Here is a 17,398-nt window from a genome sequence, read left to right as displayed (position 1 = left end):
TATTTAGCCTTAAAAGAATTTTTAAAAAACCAAGAGAATAAATTTAAGACCAAAACCCATGTAACTAATCATGTTTTTAAGATATAAAAATAAAATGTGCTGATGGATGATTATTAAATGTGGATAAATTAATTTTCATGTATATATTTACTGGATAGTTAAATGCACAGAATGATTTGCCACACTGGTGGGATGGTTTCAAAGTTTTTCTGGGAAAGGAGATGTATATAATTGTTTGCTGCTTTGTTTATATTAATGCTTCTCTCAAGAGCATAATGAAAACCAGAGTGCATATGTGACAGCCTTCACATGTATCATTAAAACATTGCCTGTATTCTTAATTCACAATAAACTCACCATATGAATAACTCGAGTATCATGAGTGACTGACAGTGCCGTTGGCATTTTCTGATTCTGAAAATCCCAACTTAAATTTAAAAAAGCGCTGAGTAGATGCCACTATCTGCTGAAGTGTCTGCTTCATGACAGCCCAGTTACTACATATGGTGGTAACAGAGACTTTTCACTCATTACAATCCCAAGGTTTACAGATGTGCATGTGCAGACATGCTTCATTATATTAGTTTTACCATCCTGTATTTTCTTTCTCCATACTCTACTTAGTGCAGGGAAAACATATAGCAAAACATTTAGAAACTGGGTTTTAAAGGAAGTGTACTTGGTTGTTTAACCAGCTGTAGCTTGAGATGTGTTACATTTCTATATCTTTATAGTAGACATAAAAATACTCTAAAGAGAATTGCTGGCAGTTATTCTAAAGAGGACTCCAGTTACCTCTGAAGTGATTGTGCACAGAAGTGTTAGGCATGCATCACTTACTTGGATTACACAGCATTTCCCTGAAGTTCCACTAAGTACAAAAGTTATTGTTCAACAAACCCAAAATTACCATATCAGACAGCAACAGCATATACCAAAACTGAGGAAAACAGTGATCAAGGCAGAAAGATTGAGTCCTGGAAAAGGTAATATATGTAATAAACGACATCTCGTTCTAACACCTAACATCTGCCTGCAAGGAAGCTTTCACATAACCTGTTTCTCAAGTAGCATACATTTACTTATGCCTACAAATCTGCCTAGACAGAACTGAATGCAGGAATCTGTTGCAAAGGTGACAGAAGCAAGTCAATTAAAAGTGAGCTCTGAGACAACAATGGCCACAGAGCAATAACCACTATGACGTTTTGAAGGGATAACTGATTTTGTTTGGAGAAGAGAAATAGAGAAAGGCACAAATAAAATCTTCTTCCTCTATGTCAGCTTTAGGAAAGGCAAAGGTTAGTAAAAGAGCAACCAGGTTAATAAGGGGCTGACAGCAGGAAAAGCTAAGAATAAAGCTCAAAAGCATGGAAGGAGCACAAACACAAACCTGCAGAACACAGACAGTTTGTCAACAGGCCGATTCTGACCCCATCCAGAGATGTTTAGGTTATTCTTTTAACTGTAGTAGGTTTCCTTCACTACTAGTACTCAGTTTTTAACACCTGAAATAGTGGGCCATTCAGCTAAACTTCTATGTACAGGTTCCAATCAAACAAACCAACAACTGTGAAAGAAACTATAAATACACTAAAAATGAAGAGACTCCCACCCTGATAGTTTCTTGCATTAAGACATGAATGATCTATGTTTGTTGGCTATTCTGTTGTTACATTTGAAGCAGGACCTCTCACATGTGCCAAGGAGAAGACAGCCAAAATTAATCCTGAACAAGATAATACATGTGACGGATGGAAAGAATCATTTCAGTTGGAAGGAACCTACAATAGTCATCTAGTCCAAGTGCCTGATCACTTCAGGGCTGACCAAAAGCATGTTATTAAGGGCATTGTCCACATGACTTGTAAACACTGACAGGCTTGAGGCATTGACCACCTCTTTAGCAAGCCTGTTCCAGTGTCTGACCGCTCTCTCTTCAAATAAATGGTTCTTAATATCCAGTCTCAACCACCCCTGGCAGAGTTTTGAACCATTCCCACATATCCTGTCACTGGGTACAAGGGAAGCTGCAGAGAGGGGCTGCTAAGTCAGTGCCCTTGACAGAAGAGTCATCTTCCAGGGATTACAGACATATTTCTGACTACCAACAAATTAAGTGTACATTGACATAGCACAAACCATAGATGAAACATTTTCTCAGCACCTGGGTGAAAGCAACAAAGGCATGATTTATCTGGAACAGCTGGGAAAGAAACATCCTGCCTAATAGGGAGAAAAAAATTGAAACCTAATAGTAAAGCTTTTGAAACAAGCTGATGTCTAAGGTGTGAAACTGGGTGACTTTGTAGTCCTGTCAGAGCTCACAAACCCATGGAGCCAGCTAGGTTCTGTCCTGGCATCATTTGCATTGCTGTCAGCAGCACTGTAGCCACAAACCACTATACCAAACAAAGTGTTCTCAGAAATAAGACTGCTGGGAGAGCAGTGCAGCAACTTTGCTTGAAAGACACTCAGGTAAGGCAGAGCCAGCTCACTTAAGAAGTACTCTATCATAACACAGGTACATGAGATGAGCTAATCAGAGGAGAGCATCCATGCTCAAGATGCAAACCAGCAACTTCTAGACATGCATAAACCAATACTGAGAAAAATCTGAACTGCCTGCAACAAAACTAGAAAATCCATCCAAGGATAATAAATAGATGTCAATAAACACTATTGGAGGCCCCAGCTCACGTTTGGTACAGTCTTTAACTTGGAAAAATCACAGTCTAAATGAAAGCAACAGGTGGGTGGATAAGAAATATCATTAACCCTGTTTCATAAATGGAAAAGCACTAAAAGACACAAAACCTCGTTATAATTTCCACCATAGTCTACCTTTGTAATAAAGAACAAGTAAAATAGAATCAAGCTATAAGGGATCCAAAAAGTCTCACAGGAAAGCCAGGGAAAAACAGGGAAATAAACTCAAGTTCCTCTTAGATCCACTTTATTGTCCAAATCTTAAATCTCTCCTTCACATGTGGAAAAAAAAGCAACAAACAGAACGCCAGTGAAGAAAATACAAGAGCACTCTCATAAACATCAATTTTTCCTTTATAAGCTGCACCTTAGCCCACACAAGCCTCATATGCCAGAAGACAAGTCTCCCATCTTGCCCAGAAACTCTGTCCCATTGAACAGCTTACCCAGCACAGTCAGATTTGAGCTCACAACTAGAAATCTTCTCACTCCTGCACCATCCCTGAACACAGTGAAAACATAGCTTCGAGTGCCATCTAGAGGAGTGCATCGCTCTGTAGAACAGTTCTTTTGGTTAGAGATTTAACTTCTCAAAAGGATTTTCAAACTGATCTGCCATTCATGAGCTCATTGCACTGGGAAAAATCTGTTTGATATCGTTCTTGCATGCAAATATTTCTACAGCACCTGGTGGGATATATTTGTTGGTACAGGATAATAAATCCGTGAAATGGAACTAGTGAAAACCAGCTTGGGGGGGGGTGGGGGTGGGGGGGGGTGGTGTTCTACTTTGCCAGAAATTTTAATTAGTGAATGGAAATCTCAAAATATTAAGCAGCTTCTAGAAAGGAAATGGGGGAGGAAGAGAGAACGCTAAAAGCACCTGCATCTTCCTCAATGTTTGCATATATGTGAATACTCACAAAATATCAGTGCTATCTGTAAATATAAGTACAAGTCCTAAAAAACCTGCATTAGTAACAACAAGCATTGATTTGTAACAATGGATAAAACAATCCAAGGAATCTTGGAAGCATCTGGAAGAGACAGCTAAGGAGTAGCCTAGAAACCGAAAAAAAAAAAAACAAAAAATGGGTTGGGATCATCTCCAAAAGACCGCATGGGGAAAGGTGCTTATTTGTAGGGGTATTTGTGTGTATTCACAAAGATACAAATCAGTCCACACACAGACAATCACAGCAGATCCCTCTCTCATTCTCAGCACAGTGCAGGGATTCCAAAGCCCCAAAACCTTCATCTGCAGGGTGGGGAAGTTGCACCATAAGGGGGAAGCTTGTGCTTCCACTACTAAGTGCCTTGTCTGTGGCAAAAGAGATGGCATCAGAGCCACAATGTGATTGGATGAGGCACTGCCAGGATGGGAGCATAGCCATGAGCTGCCACATGCATTTCAGACCTGGAGAGTTCCACTGCACTTCCATAACTCAGAGTGCCAGAACAAGAAGTTTGCTCAACCCTTTTGCCTTGGGCTCTCTTGCCTCTGCTGTTTATCACTGCCAAAGCAAGAAGTTCATTTTGTGATTCCACTTCAAGTGTCAGGCAAAGGTGCACAGTGCTGGTGAGGTTCACAGAGCCCTTGCTCCTACTGATCCACAGCTGGAGCACATGCCCTTCTTTCCTTTCCTTGTCACTTCTGAGAGTCACCCAGGTGATGGAAATGGACATAAGGTACAGATGGTTCCAGTTTATGGTCGCTGTCTGTTTGCAGAAGAAAAGGCAGCTCAGAGACACAGTGGTGGTCAGGGCCGTGGAGAGACTCTCCAAGCATTACCCACAGTGCAGGTGGGATGCCTTTGCCACATCAGCATTCATGCAGCAGCTTCCCCTGCTTCCCCCATCCTATCTGTTACATGAGGCCAACACACAGACATACAACAGCCCCAGACACTCAGGGGTCCAGAACAGCTGAGCTGAAAACTGGCCCCAAAATTGAAACCCCAGGCATTTAATCTCTGGTAACTATACTCAACAATTCAAACCTGGTATTTTCCCTGTGCCTCTAACTCCTAAAATGGTTTTTAAAAACTGCCCTCATTATTGTAGGTGATTACTTACACTGCTTGAATCCTAAAGTGGCCAGGAGTTTATTAAAAATATGCCTAAACACGTGTAAGCCAACACTTTTAATGGAACATTAAGGTAGAAAAATAAGATAAAATAGCACAGCAGTAATTATCTGCTATATTAAGATGTGGTTCTATCTTCCATGCTTGCTTTAATCAGACAGCTTCTCATATAACTGTATAACTCATTAACTCTGCAATGAGGCAATCACACAAAACAGGAAATGACACTAATGTTTTTGCAGCTAGAGTCCACTATGAGAAGTCCTTGTGTCATCAATCAACGTGGACACCACACGGAAGCCATTTCGCTAACAAAGACATAAAGAGGATAAAGCTCCTTGTTTTGCAGAGGGAACAAGATTAAGATTAATAAGATTTTTTGCTTCTATTTTAAATGCATACTTCGACTCACTTCAGAGTCTGCCTTTCCAGTTACAGTCCTTCTGTCCCTGCACATCTTCCAGATTCACTGCATATTTGGAATTCCAGTCTCGCTCAAAAAGGTTTTTTAATTGTTCCTGGAGAGGCAGTTGCAGGTTGGTTGAGTTCTGTTTGATAATTAGTCCCACACCAGCTGTAGTAATAAAGTAATCTTCTGACCAATTGGAAGTCCCTGTGCAATGGAAAAATAGCTAATTAGAAAACATTCATTTCCCAGTGTTCTGTTTGATCTCCATACTTGTTAAGTCCACACTGCCTGTACAGCTGATTTGCTGTACAACTGCAAATCTCATTAGGACCAATGGAGCAGCAAGAATCAGGTCACCTCCTCCTTACTCCAAACCTCAGGTTTCAGGAAGTCAGTAGTAACTGCAACCCTGAAGCTTCATAACACTTCCTTACAGCCTGAGGCAAAGAAGAATGAATCTACTCATTGTAAACACAGGAACAGACTGAAACATTTGGGTATTAAGAGGGGTAGAACCAATGTTTGATATGGGTTTCTGTGTTTAAAAAAATCCAAACCTTAATGGACGTAATTCTTTTTCTTGTTAAAGGAAAACAAGAGGAGCTCTTCTGAGCTCTTCTGAGCAATGCCCACTTTTAAACCAGGCAGAGCTGGGAATCCAGTTGTAGACATTGTGTGGGACTCTCCCCAAAGCTACAATACAGAAAATTAAACACTGTAAAAATTACATTTTATCACTTAGTACATCTTCTGGTGTTTACCTTAGCCAGAAAAATTTGCTGTCAGTACCAGAAGGTGCTTAGGCATGAAAACAAATTAACCACATATCCAAAAGACAACTCAGGAAGAAACAAGTTCTGTTAAAGGCAATAGGAGCTGAAAGTCCTCAGCCCTTTGGCAGAAGGGCTATCTGCTGGTTTGCATTGCTTGGAGGATAAGCTGACTGAAACGACAGAGCCTTTCACATTCCCTTTTTTAAGGAATCCTAATATAAGACTGAAAAGTAAACATCATCCTGACTTTCAGGAATTAAGCAGGAATTGACATTACTGTTTTCTCATTTCCTTTCCTTGAGTTCTGTTCAACAAACAGTGCGTGGAATTAATCCCTCCCAGCAATTTCTTTTTATTAAAGCACGATAACATTACATACTAGAGCATTAGCTGTCACATCATCATTTTGAGCACAGTCTGTGGGATGCCTACTGTGCTTGTCACAGGCTGTGCACTCAGACTTGTCATACCCTGTTCTTAACGGTTCACAACCATATGAAGTAATCTCTTACTGAACTTGACCTACATTATTGTCTGCTCTTCATAACTCCAATTCTTTATCCAGAGCACAGATCCTGATAAAGCTGTAGACTCTGGTACATTTATCTACTTTGCATGGCAAAATGAGGTCTATTTTGATATTGCAGCCCATCCTATCTCAATCTCAGTACTATTGACCTGAAGATACTGTGTTTCGAGTAATAGAATACGTACCAATATAGGCTACTTTATCAGTGACCATATATTTGTTGTGATTCACTCTCCCATATGGAATATTTGTGTGATTCAGAACAGGAACAATGAAAAGTTTCTGAAAGAAGAGAAATTAAAAACATGAATAGAAATACCAGAGTGAGGAACAGACTGAATAATCGAACAAAGAAGATTTTTCCGTATTTTCAAATAGAACAGTACAGAAAGAACAGCGTTACAGAAATAACACCACTGTTATTAATGCTCTATTAAAAAGGTTTTACTCTTCTCCAAGAAAACTAACAAACAGTACTTTCACTGTACATAAAATTGGATAAGCAATTGAGATTGGATAAGGATAATGTTTGCCTCACAATGTTCCATTAGTGGCACAGCTATTATCATTACAGGGCAGACAATTAAATGCAGTTTTAGGCAGCTGTTTAATAGATCTTCATTTACCACTGATTGCAGCTCTTATTTTGTGCTAGAATGGGCTGATCATAGATATGAGGGGCATCGCAAGCAACTGATAGTGCCTTATTTTTTCTGTTAACTCTACTACTAAAATCTACACTTCTGTTCCTTCTCTTTTCTTTTCTTTTTTTTTTTTTTTTTTTGTTGTAAAAAACATTCCTCCTTTCTTCAGTGACTTCCACACCATCCCCACTCGATTGCATTCCAGCCTAGTGCCTATGGGCTATGAGTAATGTTTTGTGTTCAAATGGGTCCATTTGTACAAGCAGTCAGCAGAGCTCTCATTTGTAGAAAACTGACAGCAATAGTAATTAGATCCATTTAAGATAACTCCATATAAGAAAAGATATATGTGAAAAGCACCAAGTTATTATATAAACTGTTACCATCATGGTGCTCAGCAAAAGTGACTGTCTAGATAATGCCACAAGTGTGGCAGGTAGGCACATCCCGTATCACTAGTAGAACTTCACACATCCTCCTTCCTCTTGGGCCTTATTTTCTCAAAGACTTGAAAGAATCTGCTTCTCTAAAACCAGATACTTGTACCCGCAACTGACAGTTTAAACTCAAAAATCATTGTGGGGCCCATATCCTCAGGATGTCTTTCCAAAATCAGGTTTCTTATCATACCACGTCAACATTGATGTGGGCATGTGGGTTGTTGAGAGCATGCAGGGACCTCAGATAGTAGAGCATGGCTGGGTCAGAGTGAGTCCAGCAGCTGACCAGAAGGTGGATTTGTACTCTGTTGTTGAAAGCTGCACGTCTCAGAGCATTGTCAATGGCTGGCCAGTATCTAGAGAAAAGCAGATGGGTGGGGAAAAATGATACTTTTGAAACAGTTTGGTAGAAAGTTGTGACAATAAACTGAGAATGAAGGTGATGCTGTGTGCAGATGGGATCTCTGATGTCTAGTAAGAGGAGCACTTGCGTCTTCACAGGAGGTATCAATAAGTTTTCTGTCTTCTACCCAGCCAGTTCTTTTCAGGGTGTTTTGAGACCTCCAGTCTCTGTCAAATAAGGTTGAAACTGATCAAAAAGTCTAAAGTTTAGGAAAGTGCATGTGCACAGATAAACATACACAGCATGGTGTCATCATGCTCATTTCCTTAGGAAACTAAAAATAACAACAGCAACTTCAGTGTAAAGCCAGATCACAGAGAACAAAGTAAAAAGGACAGTGCAAACCCCTGAGGAAAGCCTAAGAACCATTCTGCAGAATATGGCCATTTCAGGATCCTGGAGACTATTTCTAGTGTCTACAGTGATCTTGTGCCATCTGTCAGCATGGACAGGCTCTATCCCTTGTTAATATGCCAAGTGCCCCCAAGGTAACAAACACAGCTGTGCTCTCATGAACATTGGGCTCACCACTTTGCGGACACTTGTGTTGACATTAGTTTAGGTGACAATTTTTAACACCCCTCACCCAACCGCACAACACTAAGAGTAGGACAATGTACATCCCAGGACTAGTTAACTTCAAACACCCATGGCGCATTTCCATTCCCTAGATCCCAACAAGAGGCATAGAAACATCTTTAGCACAGATTGGAGGACTGATACAGAGAGAGGTCCAGCACACACTCACAGTCCCATGAGCAATGATGAATTAATTTGCTTAAATTAATCCTTTTGGTACAAAAGTACCAGGTACGAAAGCCTGAATTCTCCAACCCTCCCTCCCACATCATCCTAACACAAACAATGGACCTGCCATATGCTTTCAGGCTCAGCCTGACTTGTAGATCCTAAAAGCATGAGAAAAAAGTGCTATTTAGAAATGCTATTTTTAACAGTTTCCGCTTTTTAAATGTATCAGTTTCTAGTTGATTAACACCCAGGCATTAGGAGAACAGCTTTGTTCCCTTGGCCTCAGCTGCTGTAGGAACCTAACCTGAACTAATCAGCCTCAATTCATTGCACTACAGCTGGTTGCTGTGGAGATAGCCCGAGGCCTCGTACTGCTTTCCCTAGGCTTTTCAAACTCTTGTTTGCATCTGAGCAGGCCCTAGGTGTCACAAACAGTGGACTAAGGCTTCAGATGAAGAACGAGGAGTATTAACATGCTCATTCCTAAGAGGGAAAAGAAACTTTCTGCGAACCTATTCTTAGCTAAAAGCAGGAGATGAGAAACTCAGAAATTCAATTGTACAACACAGAAACCCAAAACCCTCTAAGGTGTTTTATTTATTTATATTTATTCTTGTTATCACAGAAGCTGGTCTGTGAGATTTTGTTTCAAGGACAGTGGAATTATTTGTATCTATCTATTATCCTACATTCTTCCCGCTAACACACACATGCCCAACTCAACAACAGAAGCTTTACACGATCATGCCACAGGACACGATGCATGGCATAATTCCAGCTAAATGGCCACCTAGAGCTCACTCTATTCTTTATAAGCTATGTTGTACATATTTATTTGTCTTGAACTTCTTTCTCAGTCAGATTCTTTAGCCACCTGGAAAACTCAGAAACGTTACAAGCAGATAAAACTCAGAGCACTTGGATCCATATAAACATCCTCATTCAAGCATTTTTAAGAGGATTTTGAGTCATAGAGTGTTGCCCCACCACTGACTGACTTTCTATATTACTCAGATTTGAGTTAATGTGCAGAGACTGCATAATTCTGCTGACATTTGGGCAGCCCACTGGGACCATGGCAGTAGTCCATCACACACAGTTTGATCACTCCAGATCACCACTTACACCTTTTTGAGAGATGCTGCTGCATGCATCCATCTTGCTTCAGGAACTTGGATGTCCTTAGATAAAATTATTTTTTTAAAATAAAGGAAAATTAAAGTCTGACAGTTTATTTTAGAGACTGTTTCAGCTATCACTGCAGAGGTCAGCAATGGCAGTTCAGAATCACCCTCTAAACTATAGATCAAGTACATCAAACAAGCAGCAGAAGTCAAGAGTCTTCAGAAGTCAAAAACAGGAAGACAAAAATGGGAGCAGAAGAGGGAGCAAAGCAGTATTTCCTCTGAAAAGTCTGATGTCAGATATACTTCTACTGTACCCATTCCTTTCTCTGTTCATAAAGCTGCACCTGTACGTGGCTGTCCCTGGTCTGGCACTCCATACTTTTCTTGCTGTGTGAAAAGCACAGGAGGCTGCTTTAAACCACTATCAAAGTACATGGGCAGTGTTGGATACCACCCTTCCTGTAGCATTAGTATTTGCACAGTATATGATATGGTCATGAATACAGAGTAAAGGCTCAGTTCTCTCCACTCTAAATATTTTCATTGCAGAAGGGAAGGAATAGTGTATTTTTCCTTTAAATAGTGCAGTCAGCTGATTTTCTCCAGATTAAAATTGTACCTTTCTGGATGAATGAAACGGCTGGTAGGGAAATATTCCATAACAGAAACGTAGACAAATTTCCGTGCCTCACTGATAATACTGATTATAGAAGAGAGGTCATAGGTACGACCTTTTGGACAAAATACTGGAGGAGAAGCCTGTAAAGAAGAAAACACACAGGCCAGTGAATTCATGTTTGTTTTTTTTTTCTGTCAGGCTGTGATTCATTAGTATTCAGGTCTGCTCAGTTTTCATTACAATAGCACAGAGCACTTGAGGTGGACCACTACTGTGCCCCATGTCTTTCCTGTCCTGATAGTTATTGATATGTTGAGCGCACAGATGATTAAATGAAATCTGTGCCCTGTTATTGCTATACTGTCTGACAGCTGAGGCTGGGTTGATCCTTATTCCTTGAGTAGCTCCAGAGAAACTTGTTGAATGAATTATTATCCAACTGGAACACAAGTAACTGAGCACTGCTGAGGAAACTCTCCTGTTCAATGCTTAAAAGTAGTTTACAGTCTGCCATCTTATTTTAAAACATACTTACAGAAAAATAGGCTTTTGTTAAGACTCCATTAAGCTCTACTTCCAGAGGCTGATGCTTGTTAATGTGGGTAGAATAATTAAGAGGCCAAGGAAATGGGATGGTAGCATTAGCATGTCCAAGATCCCAGTAAGTACTAAAGGTTTTCCAGAGGTCTTTGGCCAAGCAGCTGCAGTTATATATCACAGCACCAAATTCTTTCACCTGAAAAGACAGCAAACTATGTCACAGCCCCAGAAAAAGTCACCTCCAGGGGTTTATTTGCTGCTTCACCTACTTAAACTATATTTGACATTATTATTATTCTCTATTATCTCCTAGAACATGAATTTTTCCCCAGATTTTTGAATATGCAGCAGCAGAGTTTACCTGAGATAAAGATCTCCAGTCCATATTTGCACTGCCAATGTATATGTGTTTCATGTCTACAATCCAGAATTTGCTATGCAACACTCCTCCTGCCAAACGTCCAAAATTAATCTTTTTTACATGAGCCCCTGAAGAAAGATGGAGAGTGGAAAAATGGTTTAAACACAGCATGGAGGTGGTAGTCTATACTGCTTGCTGGAAGCCAGGACACTCACGCATGTATAATACAGCCAATAATAACTACCAAAATTCACAATCACTCATTCTTGGGCACATAGTAACTTGCAAAAATATACAACATATGGACTATAGGAAAATCCTTCAGGGCATGACAACATACACAGGAATCATGAACTAGTGAACACATAGTGCTTGCCTGGTGAACCCATACAAACATCACACCAGAACAGGCCTTGGACACCAGATATTCTTTCAGATAACTTTTTGCAAAACTGAAATTCTGAGTGGACCACTGAAGTGGGATAATTACCTTGTTCCTCTAAAAGCTCAAGGTCAGTTGAATCTGTAGCCAAAGTTGGCACACTTGCTGCAACATACACAGAGACATTCTCTGTGAGTAGTTTCTCAAACCTCTTCAGAATATCTTCACCCTGAATGGCACAGTTGTTATTTTTCATATTTTGTCATAGAACATCTAGTAAGATATATGCAAGTACAGTGTTACTAATGGGTGCTTCATTTGAAGAACCCTGACACAAGGTCAGAGATTTCATCTATTTCAGCAGTGTTTCAAGTTTAGAAAGAAAAAAGGAACAAAGATTCCAATCCAATGCATGAATCAATGTTTATTTTTTATTGTTTAAAGCTATCAGATGTGAGGTTTAAAAGTACAACCACAAACATCACAGGCTGCAAAGGTGAATGGCCCAGTGAAGATCAGCTGCTGGATGCTGATGTTCAACAGATAAGCTCTATCATTTCTCCCAGAGGATAAAAGTAACAGGGGCTGTCCCTACACTAAGCTGTCAGCTGTCCCTTTAGCAGCCACAGGGCTCAGCCTTACATCCCTCACTTTTACTTTTTCTCATGGGAGGGAATGAATCTTACAACATCAGAAACACAGGGGGAGGAAAACGAGGGTGGTCCCAAAAAGCCTATGAGCAAGGTGTGGCAAGAAAGAGACAGAGGCTAAGCCCACAGTAATCAACAGGCCAGCATCTAGTCTATCAGCAAAGAACATGATTCCTAACGCAAAAATAAAGTCCATGCTTGCCTGAAATAGGGCAGCCTTGTCCCTTCTGCTTTTGAGAACAGTCCCCCAGACCCTGCTCAGGATTGCCTGGGAGATTGTCAGCTGCCACAGGCCAAGAGAGAGCCAAGGGACAATGAAACATGATGGACAGTCATAAGGTGAGCCTGTGCTATGACCTCTATCATTTACTTTTGGTGGTGGAGTCAGAGAGGCAGGAAGCCTAGCTGCACAGGGTGCCCATGAGGACAACCCTGCAAAGGAAAGCGAATGTCCTAAGCAGCTGTCCAATGGCATGATTTGGGGACATCTGCAAAAGGGATGAACACAGATGTTGTATTCTGATATATGGGGGAGAAGCAGCCCCTGAAGCAGTCAAAAATCCAGCAGAGTTTGCTTCCCACTCCTCCAGCTAGCCAATGGGAACTGACATGTTCAGTTGTCTATACGTGATCCTGTAGGCTCTGCAGCTGTGCCACTGGCTGCCCCTACCACAGGCTGACCATCTGCAGGGTAAGCAAGTGTGGTTTGAGGCTGACCTCTGGTTGCTCTAAAACACAGCACAGAAGTATTCAGAGACATGGACAGAGCCCAGATGGAGTCTAATTTGAGCAAAGGAGGAAAGTTGGTGAGCAAAGGAGGAAAAACCTTTCTGAGTTTGCAGGAAGAGTCAAGCAATGTCTTTGGGAGACAGACCACACAGTCAGTCTGCCATCTGCCACATGTACATGAGACATACAACCATAGATGTGCTTGTCATTGCTTTTCTCCTACCTGCTTGGAAGATGAATCATTGACGTGGATATCCTTCCCAGTAAGAGACCAATAGTAAGAAGCCACATGAATTTTTTCCTGGGCTATATCAAGGAGTCTCATCCAGGCTTGGTACAAGGGTTTGGCTGCAGTGCTATTTATCTCAAAAGCTAAGTCATAAGGAATGTTTTCCACAAGTTCAAAGCTGAAATATCAATTGCATATTGTGAAGCAAGTGATTGTGACATAAGCAGGAAATCAAGCACATGCCAGGCCATGCAGCTGGCCTTTTTGGACCAGCCAACCTCAAAAGCAAGCAATCTGAGCTGGACAAACAAGCTGGGAGTATTCTCCATCCTCAATTTTTATAGCCAAGCATGTGTTGTACCTAGACCTTCCAAACCCAGCAGAATGGTTTCTCAGTAGCCATTCCAAGCTTTTTATTTGGCCATCCTCAAGATGAGGAGAAAAGTATCCCCCTGGGTCTGGATGCCACTTTGGTACCCTCTCCACTCTCTGCTAGGATACCCACTTCCCACTCCAGCCTCTGAAAGAAGGTGAGTTCAGTGAGGGCTTCTTTGCCCACTGGTGTCTCTGCTGTTTCCCACAGAGGATGTCTGGAAGTAGTAGATTAGCAACAGCTGTGCTGAACATACAAGTGCAGGATCAGTAGTAGAGCCCTTTGTGATGGCAGTTACTAATGACCCAATCACTAATGACCCAATGCCTAAACAACATCCCTACTCTTCCCAAATTAGTGGTACTTTATCACTTACTATACAAAAAACATGCTGATATTGTCAGCATTGTAACTATTGAACCTATTGAACCTCTTTCTCGGTCTGGTGATTACATCTCCATGTGCCATCAGACCTGGCTTACCTACAGCAGTCATTGCATCTACTGGAATCATTTTCAATTACAGTTGTTACTGGGAGATCTTTGTAGAGTACTTCTTCCTCCTCCAACTCTTCATAAATGCTGACAACTGCTGCTTCAGGGTTCCGATGTACCACACTCTCTGCTCTCATGAAGTAAACAGCCATCAGGACAAGACCAAAAATCAAAATTGCCCCTAAGATTTGAAACTAGGACAGAATCCAAACAGGAGAAGATTTGAGGTTGTGTAACAGTGTGAGATCTGGAATCCCCCCCACCAACAATAACCAGGCTAGCTCAGTCTGGAAGCAAATGAAAGCTGTATTTACAAGCAAAATCTACAATCTATGATGAAATGCAACGAATGTGTACAAATATACACAATTCACAACATTTACAAATATGTACAATCAACAGAAAAATACAACCAAGCTCCCTTTGCTTCCCCCAAGGGGCCTTTGCCCAAGGGGCTTCCTCCCCAGCCAAAAGGAATTCCGCCAGACCCCCCTGGCAGAAGAGTCAAGAAGCAGAGAGGCTGTCAGACTTATCTTGCCAAGGTCAGTGTGTTATCTTCAGCCAGAAAAGAAGAAGAAACAGCCAGACAGAAACCCAAGTGAGCAAGCTGAGTCCCCGATTGCCCCAATTCTGTTTGAGTAGTAGTTCTTAAACATTTCTATCTATCCGATGGAAGTGTTTAGAAACATCATTATTTTGCTTTCTTACACCCATTAGTGACTTATTTACATTCTTTCGCTTTCTCTGCTTGAACTTTGTGAAGAAAAATTTTAAAAAACAGTTTTAAAACCATCACACACTGATACATAATCTAATGGAGGACCACCTGTTGCAGGTGAGTAAATCAGAAACTTTGAATTTGCTTTCAGCTACTGGCAGACACTAATCTTAAATGCACCACTGAAAGTGAGGAGCACAAGCTACAAAAGGCTTGGTTTATGTAAGTTCTGGATTTAATTTTTTAAACTTACGTTAACCTCACTTATGTGAAACTACACAAATCTCATTTATCTGCATGGAGAGAGAACAGCATTTCCTTATCATTCTAGTGTGGTGAGCTAGCTTCACTTCACTTTTTCTGTACTTCAATTTTTTTCCTGAACATAGATTATAAAAAAAAAAATAAAAACAGCCTGGTCACCTGGTATTGCCAAATCTGGAGTCCAGCCACTGACATGCTGAAACATATAACACCAGGCTCTTTATGTTGCCCTATATTGAGGGGGGAAAGACAGCCACCAGTGCAGATCATTTTCCCTCAACAATTATTATGTCTGGCTCCTGATGGAAATTCTTGGGAGCTAAGACCAAATGTACACTTCAGGTGAGCTTTTGAACCTGCAGGCAGAAGAAGAGAGTCTGGAAATTGTCATGAGGCTGCAGCTACAAATGTGAGATCCCAAATGGGCACCTGTGAGAATAGCACAGAAACTAGTTGTCTCTGAAAGGATCTATTTTAGTTTTTAAATGGACAAAGTTTCTTACTTCTCATCTTCTCTGCTTTTCTCAAGATCTACAGTGCTGCAATCAATTTAGACAGTAACTTGAATGAGAAAAACCTTTTTAAGCTTATTATCTATATACGTTTTTGCTCTCTGTCTTGTTTCCCTCTCACTAAGAATCCAAACACATCCATTTTTAACAGTTCTGCATTTCATCCTGTGAGCACATTGGCAAGACTTCAGCATCACACAGGTGTTAGAAGACATATCTAAGGAAAATATCTACTTTTGAAGCCACATCTTGGTTGCTGTACACTGTGATGCCCAGGTGCTCTAGGCATGCAGAATAAATAAATAAATAAATGGTGTGCTAATGGTGGAAGTGGGGCTATTTGTATGTGCAAGGTTCACTGTTATGAGCCAGGGCTGCAGAATTAGGCTCCACATTACTCCTTCTCCACAAGGTTTGATCAGCCTGCTGGATAAATCAATGAGGGTTTTGTCCCTCACTTGTTTACAAATAGGATCGAAACCTACATGGATTTCTAAAATGGGCAATAAAATCGTTCTGCTTAATCTGCTATTTCTCTTCAGAAATGTCAGTGTAATCTCAGCTCTTGTAAGCAAATGTAGTGTATCCCAATAATTACCATTTTGACGTAGTTTAGATTGTTCACGCTTAATTTCATGTTGGAGGACTCATTAAACATCAGGGATGGCTTTAATGCTTTTTTCACAATCTGAAAAACAGAAATGCATGCAAAGGGGAAAATAAAGCTTTATGGGAACATGTGTACAAAGCCAGTTACAGACTCAAAATGGAGGTTACTGACATCACTTTATACAGCGCTCTGAGATTTAAGTACAGGTCTGTGCAACATCCTCACTGTATTATGGGTCTTGAGTGACATTAACAGATTCAAAATTGAGGAGAGACAGGTCCCTGCAGTTTTTCCCTGGTGCTGTCTACACACAAAAATCACTGTAGTAATTAACATGTAAACAACTGCATTGCTCCCTCTTCAAGTTATCCTTCAACACCCACTTCTGTCCTGTTGCATTTGCCAATGGGCAGTAAATAAGCAGAGGAGCCATGGGTGACAGTGTTAAAGCATCACTGTCATCCTGTGTGTGCCTGTTAGGCTCCTGCTCTCTTCCTATGTCCACAAGTTGTCTCCAATGCCAGTGTCTTTTCCAGAAGAGACTCTCTTAAGAGGACAAAGAGCAAACTGAAATATAAGCTCCTTTTTTCTCCTCTGTTGCAACTATGACCCTAGAAAATAAGTTAATTTCTTTTCGTCTTCAGGCAGTATTGCTCCAATCTTATGTTATCACCAGCAAAGGCAACCACAAGAGCAAAGGCAACCACAAGAGCAAAGACCAAAATATAATTAAGTTCAAAGGTGATGGTAGGGGAGGGGCCAGTTGCCTATTTTGCCTTCTCAAAAGGCTAAACCAAAAACTCCACATATGCCAACAGGTCATGACTCTGCATCAGCTGAGATGAATTTATTCCATAGGAGTCAGATGTAATTTTCATGCTCAGAAGCAAGAAGTACATCCAAATGTATGGTAGATTGCAAGAAGCATTAACAGATGATACCACCACCTGTTCAGTCCCAAAACTACTGCTTCCAATCCCTGAGCCACTGGGTGTTTGTAGCCTGGAGGATGAACATGCTGTAAGGGTATCACAGATACACTGTTG

At 40.8% G+C, this 17,398-nt stretch overlaps 1 protein-coding gene across 1 annotated transcript; it reads right to left on the bottom strand.

The window, feature by feature from the left end:
• Positions 1-5,209: 5,209 nt before the first annotated feature.
• Positions 5,210-16,424, bottom strand: PLD4 (phospholipase D family member 4). The gene is made up of 10 exons (XM_054400520.1): positions 16,341-16,424; positions 14,237-14,442; positions 13,376-13,559; positions 11,882-12,002; positions 11,392-11,519; positions 11,026-11,226; positions 10,491-10,630; positions 7,782-7,947; positions 6,693-6,789; positions 5,210-5,409 (listed from the first exon to the last, which is right to left on the bottom strand). The coding sequence occupies exons 1-10, from the start codon at positions 16,398-16,400 to the stop codon at positions 5,210-5,212; spliced, it is 1,503 nt and encodes a 500-aa protein (XP_054256495.1). The 5' UTR covers positions 16,401-16,424.
• Between the last annotated feature and the right edge of the window lie 974 nt (positions 16,425-17,398).

The sequence above is a fragment of the Indicator indicator genome, chromosome 4 (genome assembly GCF_027791375.1).
Source record: "Indicator indicator isolate 239-I01 chromosome 4, UM_Iind_1.1, whole genome shotgun sequence".
In the NCBI taxonomy this organism is placed as follows: Eukaryota; Metazoa; Chordata; class Aves; order Piciformes; family Indicatoridae; genus Indicator; species Indicator indicator.
The sequence above is the reverse complement of the archived record's forward strand: the minus strand, read 5'-3'. Positions and strand labels throughout refer to the sequence as shown.

Excerpts from the sequence above, each read along its gene's own strand:
- PLD4 (XM_054400520.1), bottom strand. The coding sequence starts at position 16,400 with ATGTTTAATGAGTCCTCCAACATGAAATTAAGCGTGAACAATCTAAAC. Across the intron at positions 11,520-11,881 it reads TGAGCTTTTAGAGGAACAAG|GGGCTCATGTAAAAAAGATT; the intron begins GTAATTATCCCA and ends ATCTTTCTTCAG. Across the intron at positions 11,227-11,391 it reads ACTGGAGATCTTTATCTCAG|GTGAAAGAATTTGGTGCTGT; the intron begins GTAAACTCTGCT and ends CTGTCTTTTCAG.